Source organism: Cryptomeria japonica, chromosome 3 (assembly GCF_030272615.1).
Source record: "Cryptomeria japonica chromosome 3, Sugi_1.0, whole genome shotgun sequence".
Taxonomy (NCBI): Eukaryota; Viridiplantae; Streptophyta; class Pinopsida; order Cupressales; family Cupressaceae; genus Cryptomeria; species Cryptomeria japonica.
Genome location: NC_081407.1, coordinates 465,771,646 through 465,790,106, shown reverse-complemented (window position 1 = coordinate 465,790,106; position 18,461 = coordinate 465,771,646). Strand labels below are relative to the sequence as shown.

The 18,461-nt window shown below is 35.4% G+C and overlaps 1 protein-coding gene across 8 annotated transcripts in view; it reads left to right on the top strand.

Moving 5' to 3' along the window:
• Window positions 1-18,461, top strand: part of LOC131078410 (ubiquitin-like domain-containing protein CIP73) — a 142,596-nt gene that overhangs the window by 105,789 nt on the left and 18,346 nt on the right. For 6 of the 8 annotated variants that reach the window (XM_058016100.2, XM_058016103.2, XM_058016102.2 and 3 more), the window contains 2 exons: window positions 623-1,284; window positions 1,457-1,573. In XM_058016100.2, coding sequence (XP_057872083.2) covers window positions 623-1,284; window positions 1,457-1,573 — 779 coding nt within the window. Of the gene's footprint in view, window positions 1-622; window positions 1,285-1,456; window positions 1,574-1,727; window positions 1,963-6,980; window positions 7,016-18,461 lie in introns of all 8 variants that reach the window. The other 2 variants (XR_009113783.2, XR_009113781.2) reach the window with 2 other exon arrangements.

The following is an 18,461-nucleotide window of genomic DNA, read 5'->3' as shown; positions in this document are numbered from 1 at the left end:
GACTAGCAAGTAAAGGTGTGGTTATATTCCTTGGCAGATGAACATTAGAAATTCTCCCACAACTTCTGACAACCTTCCTCCTAGTTGAGCGTATTTAATCTTCTATTGGATGCTGTACTGTCTGTGCAACAAGAGGTTCGAGTTAATCATGTTCTTTACTGTCATATGTTGTGTATAACTATAGTTGATGAAGAAAATAAAAGGTACAATAATTGATATGCTTATAGAGTATTCTTTACGTTGCATGAAGCATTTATTTCATTCTTATGCACAAATTGGTAGCTTCACTGATTTTTTCTAGAAATCTTGGTAATCCTCTAAGTTGGTCATATCTAGTATTTATAGGATTCTTTACTGTCTGTATTAGCAGTATGAATGATTTTGATTTTGATATAGCAATATTGTTTGAGGCCTTCAAATTATGACATCAATGTAAGTTTAATGACTGTTTACTTGCATCTCTTCAATCCTTAAAGGAAAACACTGTCCAAGATAGTTACAAATGTTCTTGATTTGTTTTTCTGCCTGCCTTCTCTTTATATGAAGAAACAGATTTTTAGCTGCAGAGATTCCGACTTTTACACTCTATATGAAGTGTGATCTTGTTGTCCTGATGGTGCAGGTTTAATAACAGAGCAAGGTCTGTCCCAACAGAGACCATCAAGTGTACATGTTTATAGCATACACCTTGGTCCTCATAACATGCAAGGAGATTATGAGCAGAGCAATGGTGGTATATCTGATAGTGAAGGTAGCACTTTGGCACAACTGCCTCCTGGAGTTGGTCAGATATTTTCTGGTATGATGTCTGAAGGACAAGCAGGCAGTGGAACGGGTAATAGTGTCGACTTAATGTCTCATATCCATCATAACTCCACAACTACCAATATTTCAAGGCCAGCTGCAGACCAGACTCGAGCACCTATTGCAATATCTGATGTGGTTTTGCAGGCTTTGCAAAATCCATTTCCAAGCAGTCAGCTACAAATGAGTGAACAGATAGGAGAGAGAAGTCAAAATCGGTCAGAGTTGTACTCAGGTTTACATGGGGACAATGCCACAGTAGATTATCTGGGACTACTGCAACGTTTGATGCCTAATTTACCACATGTAGTTGGGAGGGAATCTGAAGCATCAGCTTCTCATCATGAGGTTGAGGGACATCCTAAGGCCTCAAGTTCTGAGGGTCCATCATCAAGTTATAGTGGGGAGGCACAACCTGGAACATCAACTGATATGCAATGTTCATCTGCTAGGAATGGAGCAGAAATTCCAAGGAACCAGGTTTAGTTTTCACCTAATCACTCTTTGTACTTGTTGCAAAGTATCATAATGTCCATGAAACGTGTTCTGTTAAAAGTTTGTACTAGTAGATGTGCTTTTAGCTGTTTGTATTCCTGTCAATGATATTAAATGCTACTTGTACTGCTGTTGCATGTTCGGATTTGTCATACAGAATGATACAGATAATAGCACTGGTAATGAAAACCTCCAATCTGATACTGAAAGGCAGCATTCAGATCGATCTCATGATGCTTACTCTGGAGGTTCTCCTGCTTCCAAGCGTCGTAAGGTGTTTCTCTACATTCAATTTTGAGATTGACAATGTGATTTTATCTTTCAAAATCTATTTGCTTTGAGCGGTGGAGTTTCCACTTATCAGAACTGTAGTTGTGTTATGCTTACTTTATTGTTAATGAATTCTGCATACGTTTTGTTTTGACCAGACACAGTAACTTTTGTTGACTTAACAATGGGTCAGTTGAAGGGAATATACTTAGCTGTTTTTGGATCAAATTGGTCTAGCGATAACCAAGGAATTTGTTTGCCATAGCATACTTGAGGGCATATTTATAATGATGGGTGAGATTGCTTTAAGTGCTCTTTGGTGCAAATGGTTGATAACCTGATGGAGTTGAGACTTCGGTGCTTTCCATCAGGTGTCACTGACAGCTATTTTTTGTAAGTTAAATTCTTTCTTTGATTCTTGTGATCTTTCTTGCATCAAATGTACAAGACCTTTTATTTTACGGCTCTTTTATTTTCAGATTTCATAAGATAGTCAGATCTCAATCTAATAACTCTGCTTTTGTCTTTTACATATTATAGTTTACTGTGATTTAAGATCCTGTTGTAAATTGATCATGATATTTTTGTTACTACTGAAATCATGTGAACAGAGGTCTGTTGAAATGCCAAACAGTATTTCGATAACTTCCATTTTGTAACGCCCCGCCAGGAAACCACGAAGGGATTAAACTAAACACTAGAAAAGTGTGTAAATAATTTTTTTAAAAAACTTTAATAAACAGAATGATGCATTAAGATAACATTACTTATAATTTGCGCAACGAAAGACTTAACTTAAACTCCTAAAGGGTTTCCCAACATGGTTTACATAATTAAACTAAACATTTCTTAATGTTAATTAATCCACTTAAGATGATTTAATGATAAAGACTCAATTTACACTATACAATGATTGTTTCATACAATTGCATGTGATAACATTAACATGTCTATATTTCATTCATGATTATTCTTTCCATTACATTACAACAGTGATTCGAATAAAAGATACATGATATTTACTGTGATTTAATCTAATAACTCTGCTTTTGTCTTTTACATGTTATAGTTTACTGTGATTTAACATCCTGTTGTAAATTGATCATGATATTTTTGTTACTACTGAAATCATCTGAACAGAGGTTTGTTGAAATGCCAAACAGTATTTCGATAACTTCCATTTTGTAACGCCCCGTCAGGAAACCACGAAGGGATTAAACTAAACACTAGAAAAGCGTGTAAATAATTTTTTTTAAAAACTTTAATAAACAGAATGATGCATTAAGATAACATTACTTATAATTTGCACAACGGAAGACTTAACTTAAACTCCTAAAGAGTTTCCCAACAAGGTTTACATAATTAAACTAAACATTTCTTAACGTTAATTAATCCACTTAAGATGATTTAATGATAAAGACTCAATTTACACTATACAATGATTGTTTCATACAATTGCATGTGATAACATTAACATGTCTATATTTCATTCATGATTATTCTTTCCATTACATTACAACAGTGATTTGAATAAAAGATACACATTTAACCATCTAACACTCATCAATACATCTCCTTTACATTTCAAGGTTTAATTAATATTACATTGCACATATTCACTAAGTTTCATAAGAACACACAATGTTTACATTAAAAATTACATCTCGCCATGAAGGCATACATAACCAAAAGATACATTTGACCACATGAGGTCCAAGAGATACAAGAATGATTCAAGAAGAACAAAAGAGGATCCATTGGTACAATGAGATGAGCAAATCCCATAAAAGACAACTAGAGCACCTGAAAAGCTAATCCTTTGCAAGAAAGGAACGAACAAAATTCCGATGGAAAGTGGCACTACCACCCAACCATGTGGCCCCAAAAAGGAACCACCCCTCCGTGCTAGGAGATAGAAATAAGGCCCTCAAGCAAACCACTATAAAGCATCACATGGTCTAACATGCACATCGGATACTTACATAAGGTAAAAACATATCGATATGACTCCCACAAGAGTGCTCCAAATAAAAATCATCACAAGACTACACACTAGTGAACATAAGGGAAGAGTGTCACCGCATAGCTGGTATGGGTTATCCTGGCAACCCTCCATAGGCCTCGACCCCCATCCTAGGTTATCCCAATAGCCTCTCCCAAACCCCCGACCCCCATCCATGACTCATGCGGACCCAACAAACCTTTCGTGAAGACAAGGTAGTTGGTTTGCCATTCTAGGCCTTCCCATTGCATCTTGAGCCTACTAGCACTCAACCATGAACAAGGCACAATTAATTTTGTTTAATGTTATTATGTTATCACTTAATTAACCAACTTTTGAGGGGTTATCCTGGCAACCACTTTGGGTCCCGGCCCCCACTTAGAAGACACTCTCCCATATGACACTACACAACCTCCAAAGAACTCCAAGGCAACACAAAGGCCAAGTAACAACATGCAGAGTTCAAGCACAACTGAACGAACAATAAAGTTACATGATTCCTCTACCAAGGTGTAACCAAATTGGAGGTATTACAACACAATTCGGTCACTCCTATGACGTGACCACATGAAGGGACAAGCAAGAAAAACCACCATAAATAACTTGCACAAATAACTTGCATTCAACCATATTCCAACACAAACACAAGGATAATTTCCCTATCATAAAAACACCAGAATACTCTAATGGAGTAAAAGAATATCCCATCAAGTTCACTTGCCTTAAAAATAACAATTCAAGATACGATCACACAGAGGGAACAACAAGGGAATAAAAGTCAACATTCAACCAATTGTCTTGTGAATGAAGAAAACAACTTGAATTCGAAACATACTCAAATACATATGATAATTTTCCTTTTTCACAAAAATTGGACCAATAAGTCACCAAACCCAAACATGACTAAAAACGGTACATTGCAATTAAAATTTCTAATTAAGTCCAAACAAATACATCAACCATATAATTGAAAACAAAATCATAATATAATGCAGATATGGATCTTTTTCAATTAAAACCAATTGAACTAAATTTTAGCCCATGTTTACTATAAAACTCCATTTACAAAGTATCCAATCAATATTCATATTTAAATCAACTTCTCTAATTTCAATATATATATATATACATATATATTTGTCTATCTTTATATAAAATTTGAGAAACGTTTCCATCATAAAATTTCCCTAATCATTATCTTTTTTTCTAATCATTTAAAATTACCAAAATTGAATACATTAAGGTTACCTCCATGTGTATATATATATATATATATATATTTTTTTTTTTTTCAAATACCAATTTGACTGGCAAACTGGCTGGGATTGGGTCTTTTTGCCCACTGCCAGCAATGTTATATATTTTTTTTAAACAGGTGAATATATCTATTTTGTTTTTTGTGGCAAAGGAGGGGGTTTATGTGGGATACTGCCGCCCTACGTAGTGGGTCTGCAGCCCACTATGTGGTCTGTAGCCCCACTATGTGGCCTGCAGCCCACGTATGTGGGTGTGTGGGGTTGAGCCTACGTCTCCCCCACACACTCAAGTTTATATTTTTTTTTAAAACAAACAAAAATCAAGTTTTAATTGATAAAATAAATTTCAACAGCAAGCAAACTCTGCCCAGGTAAGATTTTTGCCCAAAAACAGGGTAAATTCCTTTGCCCAAAAACAAGTTAAACAAATTAATCGATTTTTTTTCCACTCATCCATTTTCTCAGACAATCTATTGTTCCTAAGATTGGGAAAATTTTGAAAACCCTCCCTTGCCCAAATTCACAAATTGAAAGAAAATAAGCTGAATGAATTTTCTTGAAACTTAAATTGCTACATTTAAAACCCAGCTGAAAGGAATTTTTCACAAACAACAATCTTTCAACCAGACAAGGAAGAAAACATTCACACAATCTCAGAAAATAAAAAATGAACAACACAAAAGATTCAAGAATCCAACCTTCAAAAGCTTTCCTGGGAGGAGTTTGAGGAAGAGCAAACTGATTCCTTCCAAAAGCCAGAATTCTTCAACAGAGAATGAAAAACAAATTTTTGAATCGAAGAATCTCTCTCTTCATTCTCGTGAAAGACCCAGCATAAATAGAATTATTTTACCAAATATCTATTCTAGGTTAAAATTCTCTTCCTCCAATCATAATATTTTTCCTAAAAGCAATTTTGAAAATCTTTTCTCCCAATATGAGTATTTTCCAATTTAAATAAATCTAAATTCCTCCCATTTAAAAAGTCAATGAAAAAAGATATTTTATTTTCAAAAAGTTTATTTTTCTTTTTCTAAAATGCATGACACATATTTAATTCCACCATATGGTATTAAACAAATATTCTAATTTGCTAGCTTGATAGAATTGATTTATCAATTTATAATAAAAAATGGTCTTATTTTATTTTTATCCCTTATATAAATATGCAAAATAATACACATTAACTATTAATTCCCTTAAGGTATAATAATTAATTTCACATAAAATACACTAAAGGATAATATAACAATCACAAAACGCATAACGGGCAAACTCAAATAAACCAAATAAGAACATGACCCGCATACTAACATAGGAAGGCTGACAGACGGCTGACAACGCTCACTATTGAGCATGGCTAGGGGTAATATTTAGGGCCTTAAGACTATCTCCTCCACTTCCATCGGGTCAGTTAGGTACGCTCAAACCTGTGAAGCCAGGTGGAGTCGGTACATTGTACCTGCACGGTACTTGCACTTGCAATTCCTGCATCACCGAACCACATATATATATATATATATATATATATATATATATATATATATTCAAACACGGTAGACACACTGGTGAAGAAGAATTGTGACGTTCCGTGTCTCACTGAAGTGAGTGACGGAAAATCATCTCCTCGCACCCCATATAGATTTCATACACATACATGAAGACATATTCACAGTGCAACTCATAAAGTAAATGTGTTAGTCCATGGCCAGTAACACGTAATTTAAAATTAATATTTCATCATCTACAATGATATACTGCATAAGAAAAATTAACATCTAATCATCTATAAGGAGATAATGCATAATCCACATTCACTTAGCCACACATCAAAACATAATCCATCATCGCATAATATCTGAATAAAAACATCACTACATAGTGTATCCACCATCCACAAAACCACTGAAAAAGTCAACCAAGGTTAAACTAGGTTAAAAAGAGTCTGATCAGGGGAGGGGTATTACACATTTGCACTAGCCTAGTAAAAGAGATGTTGGTTATTTGAAATATCCATGAATTGACAAAGCCCTTTGTTAATTAGTAATTACTTTTGTAGTTAGTAGCAGTTTAAATTTACTAATGCTGCTTCTCTTATACTTTATTATTATAAATATCTGTTTTCAAACAACAGTTGGATATTTTGGGTGCAGGGATTGAAATAGTTGGATATCACTGAAAGTTTTTGGTAAGCCTTATAAGAGTCAATTATTTTATATGCTGAAATACAACCAAAATATACAACGCAAGATGTATGGTGGGCTGATAAATTATATTCAGTAATCTTGATGTAGGGTGCATCGTACAATTTTTTTTAATGAGGGCTTCAATTTGATGGTGTGGTTAAGTGTTTTTGTTTACAAACATTAACCACTCAGCTGGTTGCTATACAAACTAAATATGAATAAATTCAAATATAGAACAGGATATTCTTTGTTGATTTCTCTGAAAGTCAATACACCAAATATTTGCTCGAAATATGAAAGCACGTCCCTGTCCTCTACACTATTGTTAAACTAAAATTACAACACAAAATCTACCACTATCTAGACTTATCAACTTTCAGTTAACCTCTCTTGTAAGCTGTGCTCGTGAATACACTTACTGCTTGGTTTACCATATTTTACCAGCTGTTCTCATAGTTATTGTTTGTTACTGAAGGGAAGAGTAATCAATGGTGAATGTGGAATCATTCACCTTCGAGCTGTTACAAAATTGTGGGCATTGAGCTGAAATCCAAGTTATATAGTCATAGATGATGAGATGACCCACATGTCTAGTTTGATGCATTAATATGTGTAAAAGGATTAACATGAGACTTTTTACAGTCCTATCTTGTTCAGGTGCTTGACATAGTGTTGCATCAAGAGAAAACAAATTTAATTTAAACATGATGTTGTGGGAAATAAGCGACAACTCATATATTTGGTTGTAGCATTTTTTTCTTGTTGTAAAAGTCTCTGATTTGAAATTAAAAGGCACTCTATTTTGAGAGTATATGGTAAAGCTATGATCTTTACAAGATTTTGTGTACAAGAGACCCTGAAATTGGTTTCCACAACCCCTGTATTTTGAATATACTATAGAGCTTGTGTTGAAAAAATATATGGTTTGAAAACCAGGCACTCAATGTTGTGTCTATATGAGAATTTTTTTTTAATCTCTACAAAATGCCATCGGCACATGATGTCATGGCTAAGATAATACAAACCAAGTAGAAAACAATCACCCCATTGTATTAGTATTAAAAAAATACACTTTTAAACAAATGGCACTTAGTTTTGAATTCATATTAGAAGGTCATGGATTTGCCAAAGACTTTTCAGTCTGTTTGTTTGGGATGTTGTATTGCCGATGTTTTGGATCTCATTGTTGGAGTCATCATCAAAGTAAAGAGCTTCCAATTCAATGCTTATTAACAAATGAATTTTTTATTTTAGCTCGATAGGTATATTTGTAGTGGGAATAAAAAGAATTAAAAAAGTAAAAGAGTAGTCAGCAAAAAGTTGTTGGCAAGAGAGATAAAAAGGTTTGGAACTAAAAACACATGAAACCTGAAATGTCATCAATTAAACACCACACAGGCAACTCCAAAAGGAATTAGCAACACTATTTATTTGTGAACAAACCACTCTAAAGTGCAAAGACAATAATTTACATCCTTTCTGAGATGTTATGGGTCAGAGACATTGAAATCAGATTCTGCTTGGCATTGAGTCCTAGAGGACAATCCATGAAGAGTATGGTGATACTATTTGATTTATTTAAAAAAAATAAAAATTATGCAATTGCAAACAAACAATGCTCAATTTCAAGTCCATATGAGATAGTTATGATGACCTCCACAAGTTGTGAGTCTGTAACAAGATCTTGCTAGCATGAGGCTTTTAGATGATCTCCGAGATGTTCAGCTGTCAGTTAATCTCCAGGATGTTCATCACAAGAAGGTTTCAAATATAGTTAATTTCTCCAAACATAGTGTGATGCCCATGTGACCACTGAATGGTTTCAAGCAGAGTAGCCAGAAACTCCCATGTCCCTCCTTGGGTGCACGTATCCCCATATCGGAAGTGGCTATGTATCCCATACAGCCTGGATACACGTCGGATACTGTATCCACCCATGCCCAGAAAACCTTGATTTCCAATCGTGCCAAATACTCTGTGATTTGATTTTTTCAAAATTTGATGTAAATCTTCTTAAATTTAATTTAAAATACTTTCATTCATGCAATTTTTTTATATAAAAAGCGGCATAAATAAAACCTACACCAAATGACAAAGACAATCGAAATGTTTTTCTATTTCAGCAACCCATTTCTTTTGGTTATCTTCGAATGCAACTGTACTATTTGCATATTGTAAATTTTTAAATCAACTTATAATTATTTATGTAGCAAAGAAATGAAAATATCCTAAGTTACCGGGTTCGCTGGCTGGGCAGACGGATACCTGTCCGGTTCGCATGGGGTTCGTGGTACTGGTCCGGTTCGCACACCGGTCCGTAGATCTGCTATGTCATCCGCAAAAAACAATGGCAGTCATCTGTCACTGCAACTAAACGACAACTATTTGTAGCCCGAGAAATAGAAGTTCCGGCAGAATATAGGCAGCGTGGGAAATTTTTAATTGCTTAAATCAATTTTCACCCCACGGAAACAATCATTCATCCGTTTATATAGGTTGGCTATCATATTTTAAATGTACGAATGTACCATGGTCATTGAATTAAATTAAATTATATTATATAATATAAAAATAATGTTGCATATTAATATATATAATATTATTAATTTATTATATAATATTAATATAATATATTATATTATATAATAAATTTTTTTTTTTTTTTGGTAAAAGGCCGAGGCCAAGAATTTATTAATCATTTTGAATTATACACTACACTCATGCGGGCGCCGGTAGGAAAGAGTGGAGGCGAGAAAACCTCTGGCCTTGCCCGGGACCATAGTCCAACAAAACATTTATACTAGTTTTAGATTTAATACATCTTCACCCCGGGCTAGGGTGATCAGGTGGGGTGTATTTTATTTTCCTCCCCTTACAAGCCCAAAAGTATAATTTTTAATAATTAGTTAATCATTCCTTCAGCTTCTGTCGGTTTGGCTTAGAGGTTGTTCTTTGATTGTTTATACTCTCTCCTTAATTATCCCAGATAACCTGTTTGACCTGCATTGTTATATCTCAAACACTTGACAGATCTGTTAGTGTTATCCAATCATTTATATCATATGAAAATTCATCTGTAAAGTTAGACTCTGCCTATCATGCAATTTCCTGTGAAAACGAATCTTTTCAGATCATACAATAAAGAATTTTAACAAAAACAGAATAGAGATTCTGATTGCGATTAGGCTGGAGCAAGATTGACCATTGTCCTAACCAACCAAATAATCTTTAGGCTACCAACTCTTGTTTATGCTCTTGGATTTTGTCCTTCGTAAAGGATCAGACCCAGGCTACAAAAATCAAGAGTAGGTGCAGGATATTCAGGCATACCGACCCTCCCAGCCTAGTAAATTTATTAGTAGCATCATAAGCCAAATTTCATAATGTAAAACTGTTGATTTATTCTTCAAGCAGTTATTGTAGCCCTGTATAGCTCTTATTTTGATATCCCATTGTTCTGATTATACCAAGATAAGAGACTATCCAGGCTACAATAAATGAAGTTAAGTCATGTCTTACAATCCGGAGTTCTTACCGGCCACTTCCGGACTGGGCTTTTTGAATATAAGGATGTAGGAAAACAATTCAAAATCTTACCATGTTTGCAGTGTCCCAATTTACCTGGTTGACGAAGCCTTAATGCTACCAACGTTGCATTTGCCTCTTCTAAGTTCTTAGCCTTCAATCCTGAACCTAATGTTCCAACTACCATTTCCAAGGGCCATTACAGCCGTGGAAATCTCAAAAGGAGTGTTAGCCGATCAAAAAAGGAAAGTAAGCAGATACTAAAAATGTCATTCGTAAACCCTTGCTCATCTTACCATGCCATTTAGGACAGCTCATAAGCAGTATGTAAACCATCCTTATGTTACTATATGTATATGTCTATATACATGAAGATATAGGTATGCGTTCGATCAAAAAATTCAACCACATAGTCTAGTAAAGTCGAAAGAGTGTATTAAGAGCATAGCCTATTCTAATTTTAAGTCTTAACTTAGGACTATATTTGCATACCTATTCACATATTAAGTCGTCTTGTAGATATATTAGAGAGTGCTTGCCTAAATACAGCCTTAACCCATATTAACAGGAACCACTGGTTCCGCGTATACAGTGATATTTTTTGCTGCCAGATAATCCTCAAACCAATCCTCCTTTGTTGGAGGCTTCACATGCATTAACCAGCATAGAAAATCCATGCTTCGCCTGATCTCTTCCTGTCGAGATCTGAAATTGTCTTCCTCCCCTAGCTTTAAGATGGGGAACCTCGGTGGTGGTCTGTTATTTCTTATGAGAATGTCATAATGTCTAGGCCGAGGGATTGTGAGATTGTCATCTATATTGAAAAGAACCCTGTCTAGTTCTCCTAGAATGGATGGAATAAAGATGTTTCTGCATAAATTCCTTATATTATCTCTGTTGTTGTCGAAATGCATGGCTACTGCGAGGAACATTGCAGCAATGTCACTGTTTGCCCTGGTTCTATCGTCATTCTGAAGGAAATCCTTTCCTAGCACCTTCTTTACTGCATAAATGACAACTTCATGCGGAAGTATGATAATCTCATTTAGGCGTTTTTTGGAAATTTCCCCACAAAAGGCCATTTGTCTCTTGTCACTCTTGAGTCTGATGATTGTATCCATTTTTCCAGTTTGAGTTTGAGAGATATGAGGTCTATGTTTTAATATAAACACGAGCCAGACTAAATATCAGGTTATAATCATTATTCGAAATGGCAACATGTGCTTTCGTGCCATTTCAGTTATTGATAGTCCAAGTTAACTTTTTGTTAATTGTGAAGATCTAGATCGTATCTAAAAATCTCTTGATGTCGTATTCCCCTTTAATGACTAGCAGATGTTCCGTAGATTGAGATCATGCTTAATTTATCATTAATTGATTCATTTGAGACGACATGCTTCGGAGGTCATATCTGTCCTATCCTTCACATGTTTCAAAAATAATTTTGGATATCAATATCATCGAAACTAATGCATAATCTTCATTCTTAATTATGCTATTAAGTCTGTATAGAGGATCGAGCCTCTTGGAGAGCATCCGTGTCAATCTCCATAAATTCGGCCAGTCTGGATCAATGCTTTTATATTGCTCAGCTGTAATAAATTCTACTAGAGAGTGAGCTAGGTTATAAAGGTATAAGACCGAATATATATAAATGCATTTATATGAATATACGAATATATAACAGTATATGTATACCCAAATGTTTATGAAAATATATATCTATCTGTATATATATTTGTATGTATATAGGTATATACAAATATATATATATCTAGATATATATGATTAAATATATATCAAGATATACAAGTAAACAAAGATATATATATATATATATATATATATATATATACACATGTATATATTTGGAATATATAAGTACATATGAATATATATCCATATATAAACATTATGTATATATATTTATACAATTGTATATATATATAAGTGCATATGTAAATATATATCAATACTTGTCCAATCTATATAAGAATATATTCAAATATATATGCATTTATATATATATATATCCGTGGGTATCTCTGTATGTGTATAGTTTGACTGAGTCTGAGCAAATATGTAGAACATTTTGTCTATGCCTTATCTATAAGCGTATAGATATATAAAATTTATTTATCCAACTTGTTCCTTTACAGTAGAGTCTGATATATTAATCGTTGTCTTAGTTATCCCATCTGCCCCTAAATTGGCTAGAGCATCAGCAGCCAAGTTTGCCTCTCTGTATGTGTGGTTGATAGTGAAATCTGTGAAATAATTGAGTAATTCCAATGCTTTATCAAGCATACCTTTGAGTTTCCAATTCGACATTCCTTTAGTCCTAATTGCATTGATTATTAATGCTGAGTCACCTTCAATTTCTAATTTACTTATCCTTAGTTCTCTGCACATCTTTAATCCTTCTATGAGGCTTAGGAATTCAGCGGTATTGATGGTGGTTTGTCCTAAATGAATGGATTTAGATCCGATACTCTTCCCTTTATCTGAATGTATTATACATCTTGCCCCTGCAGTACCAGGGTTTCCTCTGGATGCTCCATCAAAATTTAATTTGAACCATCCGTGCTTTGGAGGTTGCCACTTGCATGATTTCCTTATTTCTTCTTTGTTTGTTCCCGTTTTCCCAGTAAAAGGAGGGATTTTTATTCCACTCCATTGTTTTCTAATAAAGTTGTCCCATTTTGTGAATGACTTTCCATGTAATGGAGTGTTCATATTCCTATTATTGGAGGTTTCGGTTATAGCCACTTCTATTTTAATTATGAGTTTTTCTACTTGCATTTCCTTTTCTTGAAATATTCTTCTATTTCTTTCTTTCCAGATCTCCCATATTACTATGGATGGGCTGCAGATCCATAAATTATGAAATAGACTTTTTTTCTTGATAATTGGCCAGTATGAACACCATTCTATCAAGGAGGAGCTAATAGCTCCTGACCATCCTAGCTGTGCCATTAACCGGTACCAACATTTCTGGGTATATTTGCATGTCATGAAAATATGATCACTTGTTTCCTCATCTTCCTTACATAATAGACAGATTGATGGTCCTTCATATCCCCTACGTCTGAATTGATCGGCAGTAAGTACTTTCCTTTGAATTGCTGCCCAGGCAAAGAAGCCTGCCTTTGGAAGACACATTTTATTCCAGCACAGTTCGACTGGGATGTGATCTTTGCTGACTTTTGCCTCATTGTATATGCTCCTGAAGCCATCTCTGCAGTTATAGTGCCCGTCTTTAGATTTTGCCCATACTAAAATATCATCCCCTTCTCTAAATGAAATCAGTCGGTGATTAAGTATCTTTTGCATTTCTTGGAATTTGATTTCAGGCATAAATGGATGCATGTTTTTCCATTTCCATTCGAGTGCCGATTTTGGTTCAGGAATTATGTAATCCTTTACATGATTCCCCCAAAGGTTCTTTATTTGATGCTTGATGTTGGATGTATCCATCAATACATCTATTGGAGGTTGATCCCCCCAGGAGTCTTCCCAAAACAATGCCGATTTGCCATTGTGGATGTCCCAAGCCAGATGATTTGTTATGATGGGGCGACAATCTTTCATAAAATTCCAGATTCTTGAACCCTTCTGCAAGTGTTTTTCCCTGAATATTGCCTCCGTATGGCTGTTTGCCAGATACTTATTTCTTAGGATTCTAGCCCATTTGGCATCGGATGAGACATATGTCCTTCAGATTAATTTTGCCACTAAGGCCTTGTTCTGCCATATTAGGTTCCTTATACCCGTGCCCCCATCGCATTTGTCTCTGCAAATTTTATCCCAGGATATCAGTTTTATTTTGTTTTTGTCTTCTATTCCCTGCCAATAAAATTTTCTAATAATCTGGGATATGTTTTTATGTACTCCTAATGATATAGGAATGCAAGATAGAAGGTAAATGGGTAATGCCGATAAGACTGATTTTATCAATGTTATTCTGCCTGCCCCTGTCAACCAAAGGCCTCTCCAAGACGAGAGTCTTTTCTTGATGCGCTCAATGAGGTGGTCCCAAAGCTTGCTGGATCTTGTTCCTTTATCTATTGGTATTCCTAAATATGTGCATGGTAATTGTCCAATTCTATACCCAAGCCAGCTAGCTATTCTCTTTTCCTCTTGTGTGGACATATTAAAGCAAAAAATTTCTGATTTGTGGTTATTTACTAATTCTCCCGACGCTTTCCCATATGTGATTAGGATTCTTTTGATTTCCTTAGCCTCTTTAAGTTTGCCCTTTCCCAATATCATTGTATCATCTGCAAATTGTTGATGTGTACAGGGTTCTACCCCTGTTGTTATCTGAATACCTTGCAGCCTACCTCCTAATCTTGAGGCATTAAAGGCTCTTACTAAGGCTTCAGACATTATAATAAATAAGAAGGGTGAGAGCGGATCCCCTTGTCTCAAGCCCCTTGTTGCTTCAAAATATCCTTCCGGTTTTCCGTTTATCAAGACCGAGTAACTGAGACTTGAAATACATCTATATACCCAATTAATCCATTGTCTATTAAAGCCGAAGGCTTTCATACAGCTACATATGAAATACCAGTCTACTTTATCATATGCTTTCTTGATATCAAGTTTTATTAGCATATTTGGTTGTCTTTGATTTTGTATGGAATGAATAGCCTCTTGTACAATAATTATCCCATCCAAGATTGATCTGTTAGGAACAAATCCTGTCTGTTCTTCAGAAATGATAACTGGTAGGAGTATTTTTTTAATCTATTAGCCATGATTTTAGTTAATAATTTATATGTCATGTTGCATAAGGATATGGGTCTAAATTCTTCCCATTTTGAGGGATTTTCTTTTTTAGGTATAAGTGCTAAGAATGTGCTGTTTATTTCCTTCGGAAAATTCCTGCATTTCTAGCGGCTTCTAAGGCATCTGACACTTCATCACCTATAATATGCCAGCATTTCTGATAGAATCCAGCAGGGTATCCATCTGGTCCAGGGGCCTTGTCCCCTGAAAATTGAAATAGAGCCTGTTTTACTTCTTCCTTGGTGATTTTAGCATTAAGCATCTTATTATCCTCTTCTGATAGTATTTTAGGAATGTTTTTAATCAAATCCCGATTGTGTGGGAGATCCGAGTATTCCCAATTATTCAACAAGTTTCTAAAGTATTGGGTTGCATCCTTCGCAATCATCTTTTGATCTATGATAATTTGGTTTTCCTCATTGGTAATTTGCGAGATTCTATTCTTGGCTCTCCTCACCTTTACACTATTATGAAAAAACTTAGTATTTTTATCTCCATCACTCAACCAAACTTCTCTGGATTTTTGTTTCCAGAAAATTTCTTCCTTGGCTAGAGTGTCCTCATACTCACCCAGGAGCCTTTTCTCTATTTCGTATAAGACTTGATCCATCCCATGTTGAATTACTTCTGTGTTTACATTCTCCAGTTCTTTTTCGATTCGTAATTTTTCCTCGAAGATGTTCTTAAATCTTTCCTTGTTCCAATCTAGTAATTTATGTTTAATTTCTTTTAATTTTGAAGTTAAACAGAACATTTTGGAACCCTGAAAATTACTTTCTGTCCACCATTTTTGTATGTTAGGAAAAAAATCCTCATGCTTAAACCACATGAGTTCGAACTTGAATGGTCTCCCACAGGTTTTCAGTTCTCCCATCAGTTCTAGCATTACTGGAAAGTGATCGGATCCTGACCATGGCAGAATAGAGGCTTTCATCTCGGTTTGGAAAGAAGATAGGTCCCCTTTGAAGAAGAACCTGTCCAATATTTCGGAGATGTTAGAGAAACCCGATCTCTTGTTATTCCATGTGTGTGAATCCTTGTCAGTTTTTATTTCTAAAAGGTAATTATTATTTATCCATTCCATAAAATCTTTTTGAGGTTGCCTTATGATTTTTGATCCTCCACGTTTCTCTGATTGGTGGAGAATGGTGTTGAAATCTCCACCTATGATGTAGTGTGGAGCTGTTTGATTTGTTAAGAATTGATCAATTTCTAGCCATACTCACTTTTTCTTCTCCGTAGTTATCGGGCCATAGATATTTATGATGATAAATTCTGTATCTCTATCAAGTGCTTTAATTTTGCCCGCCATCCAGTGTTGCATCTTGATATATCCTGTATAATTTATTGTGTATTTCTTCCATAATAATGCCAATCCACCTGATGCCCCAATGGATTCTGTTGCCTCTATCTGCCATTGGTAGAGGTTCTTATAGAATTTGGACATATCTTCCTTGTTTAATTTAGTTTCTTGCAACATGACTACATCCATATCAGATCTTTTTAAGCTATGCTTAATCAAGCGTTGCTTACTAGGGGCGCCTAGGCCCCTTACATTCCATGCCAATATTTTTATACCAGCCTGGGGGTTGGCGGGCTCTTTCCTGGGCAAAATAGGGTTGTTATTTTGGTCTGCCCCTCCGCCTGCCCATCCAATTTCATTTTGTCTAAAAAAGACTTTCGACCTCTCTTATTGTTGCTGGGTTTGCCACAATCTGGGTTCTCTTTGTTTCCTTCTATCAGCATTATACCCATGTTGGGTGTGTCCTCGAGATTAACATTTGATTCCCAGTTTCTTTCCTCCTCCTGCATGTTAATTAATTCCTTGATTATGAAGTTTCTTTCTTCTAATTCATTCATCCCTTTGACCACAGAAGAGGGGTTATCCATGTTTTGAGTCTCAGGAACCACTTCTTCTTGTTCGTTCATATTAACCATTTCCTGAGGCATATCTGAAATGTGATCATAATCTTCCGAGGGGATGTTATTTTCTGCTATCTTGGCTTCCTGAATCATTTCGTCTACTATTTCTTCTGCAAATTTTCCCATTAGATTGTCAATGACATCTCCCAATTCTTTTTGGATTTTGCCCTTTTCCGGTGTTGCAGGGGTCTCTTTGGTATTGGCAAATTTAGCTGTATTATTTCTAATCTGGGTATTAGGTGGTGACCTCTGTTTATCCCCAATCTGTGAATCCGTAATGATAAAGCTGCCAATGTCATTGTTGAATTGGATGTTAACCTTGTTAGTTGGTTTCATCAGATTCCCAGTATTTGTATTCTGGGTTTTTCTAACATTAGGGTTTAAACCGCATATCTCCTCCACAATCTCACCATTAAACCATTTGGGAATTAAGTTATAATTCCCATCCATCGTGTTGATGGATATATTTCTTAAATAATCAGTGCTTCTTTCTACATCTATTAGTATTTTAATGTCGGATTTGTCCGACCAGTTTTTTTCTAGGGCAACGAATTTACCTATACTGTTGCCAATGTCAATAAGAATCTTGACATGCATCAGTTCCACAGGTAGGCTGTGAATGATTATCCATCTAGACTCTGTGCTAAATTCGTGTCTATTTGGGTCAAATTTAGGTTTCCAATCAAGAAATTTAAAATTCATTCCTTTGTAAAACACCTGTTCACCCTCTAGCAATCTAGATTTTAACGATTCCTTAACGCATTCAATGAAGATGAATTTATTGGTTAAGGATATTATACTTACTTGGCCGTGGAACGTTTCTCTCCACCAGTTCGCTATTTCTGATGAGGATTTCCCACTGCCTTCCCATTTTGCAAATAATCCGTGCTTAACGCAGTAATTTCTTAACTCCGTAGCGGCATTTGGGGCCGAGATTTGGATGGGCTCTGACCTAGGGTTTTTTGAATTTGTGGATATCTGTTTTCTAACAGGGATTTTCGGCTCCTTCCATGTTTTTTGCATTACATGAGTGTTTTTAATATCGGTATGATGTGTGGGTTCTCCGAATCTGGATGTTTTTATTAAACCCTCTGCCTGGAGTCTTCGAGGTTCAGGTTGAGACCATTTCAGTTCTGCCTTTGAACCTAATGGCACCTTGTTTGCTTTGGTAGCGAAGGAGGGAATTTGTGCGGTAATGGGGACTGCCCA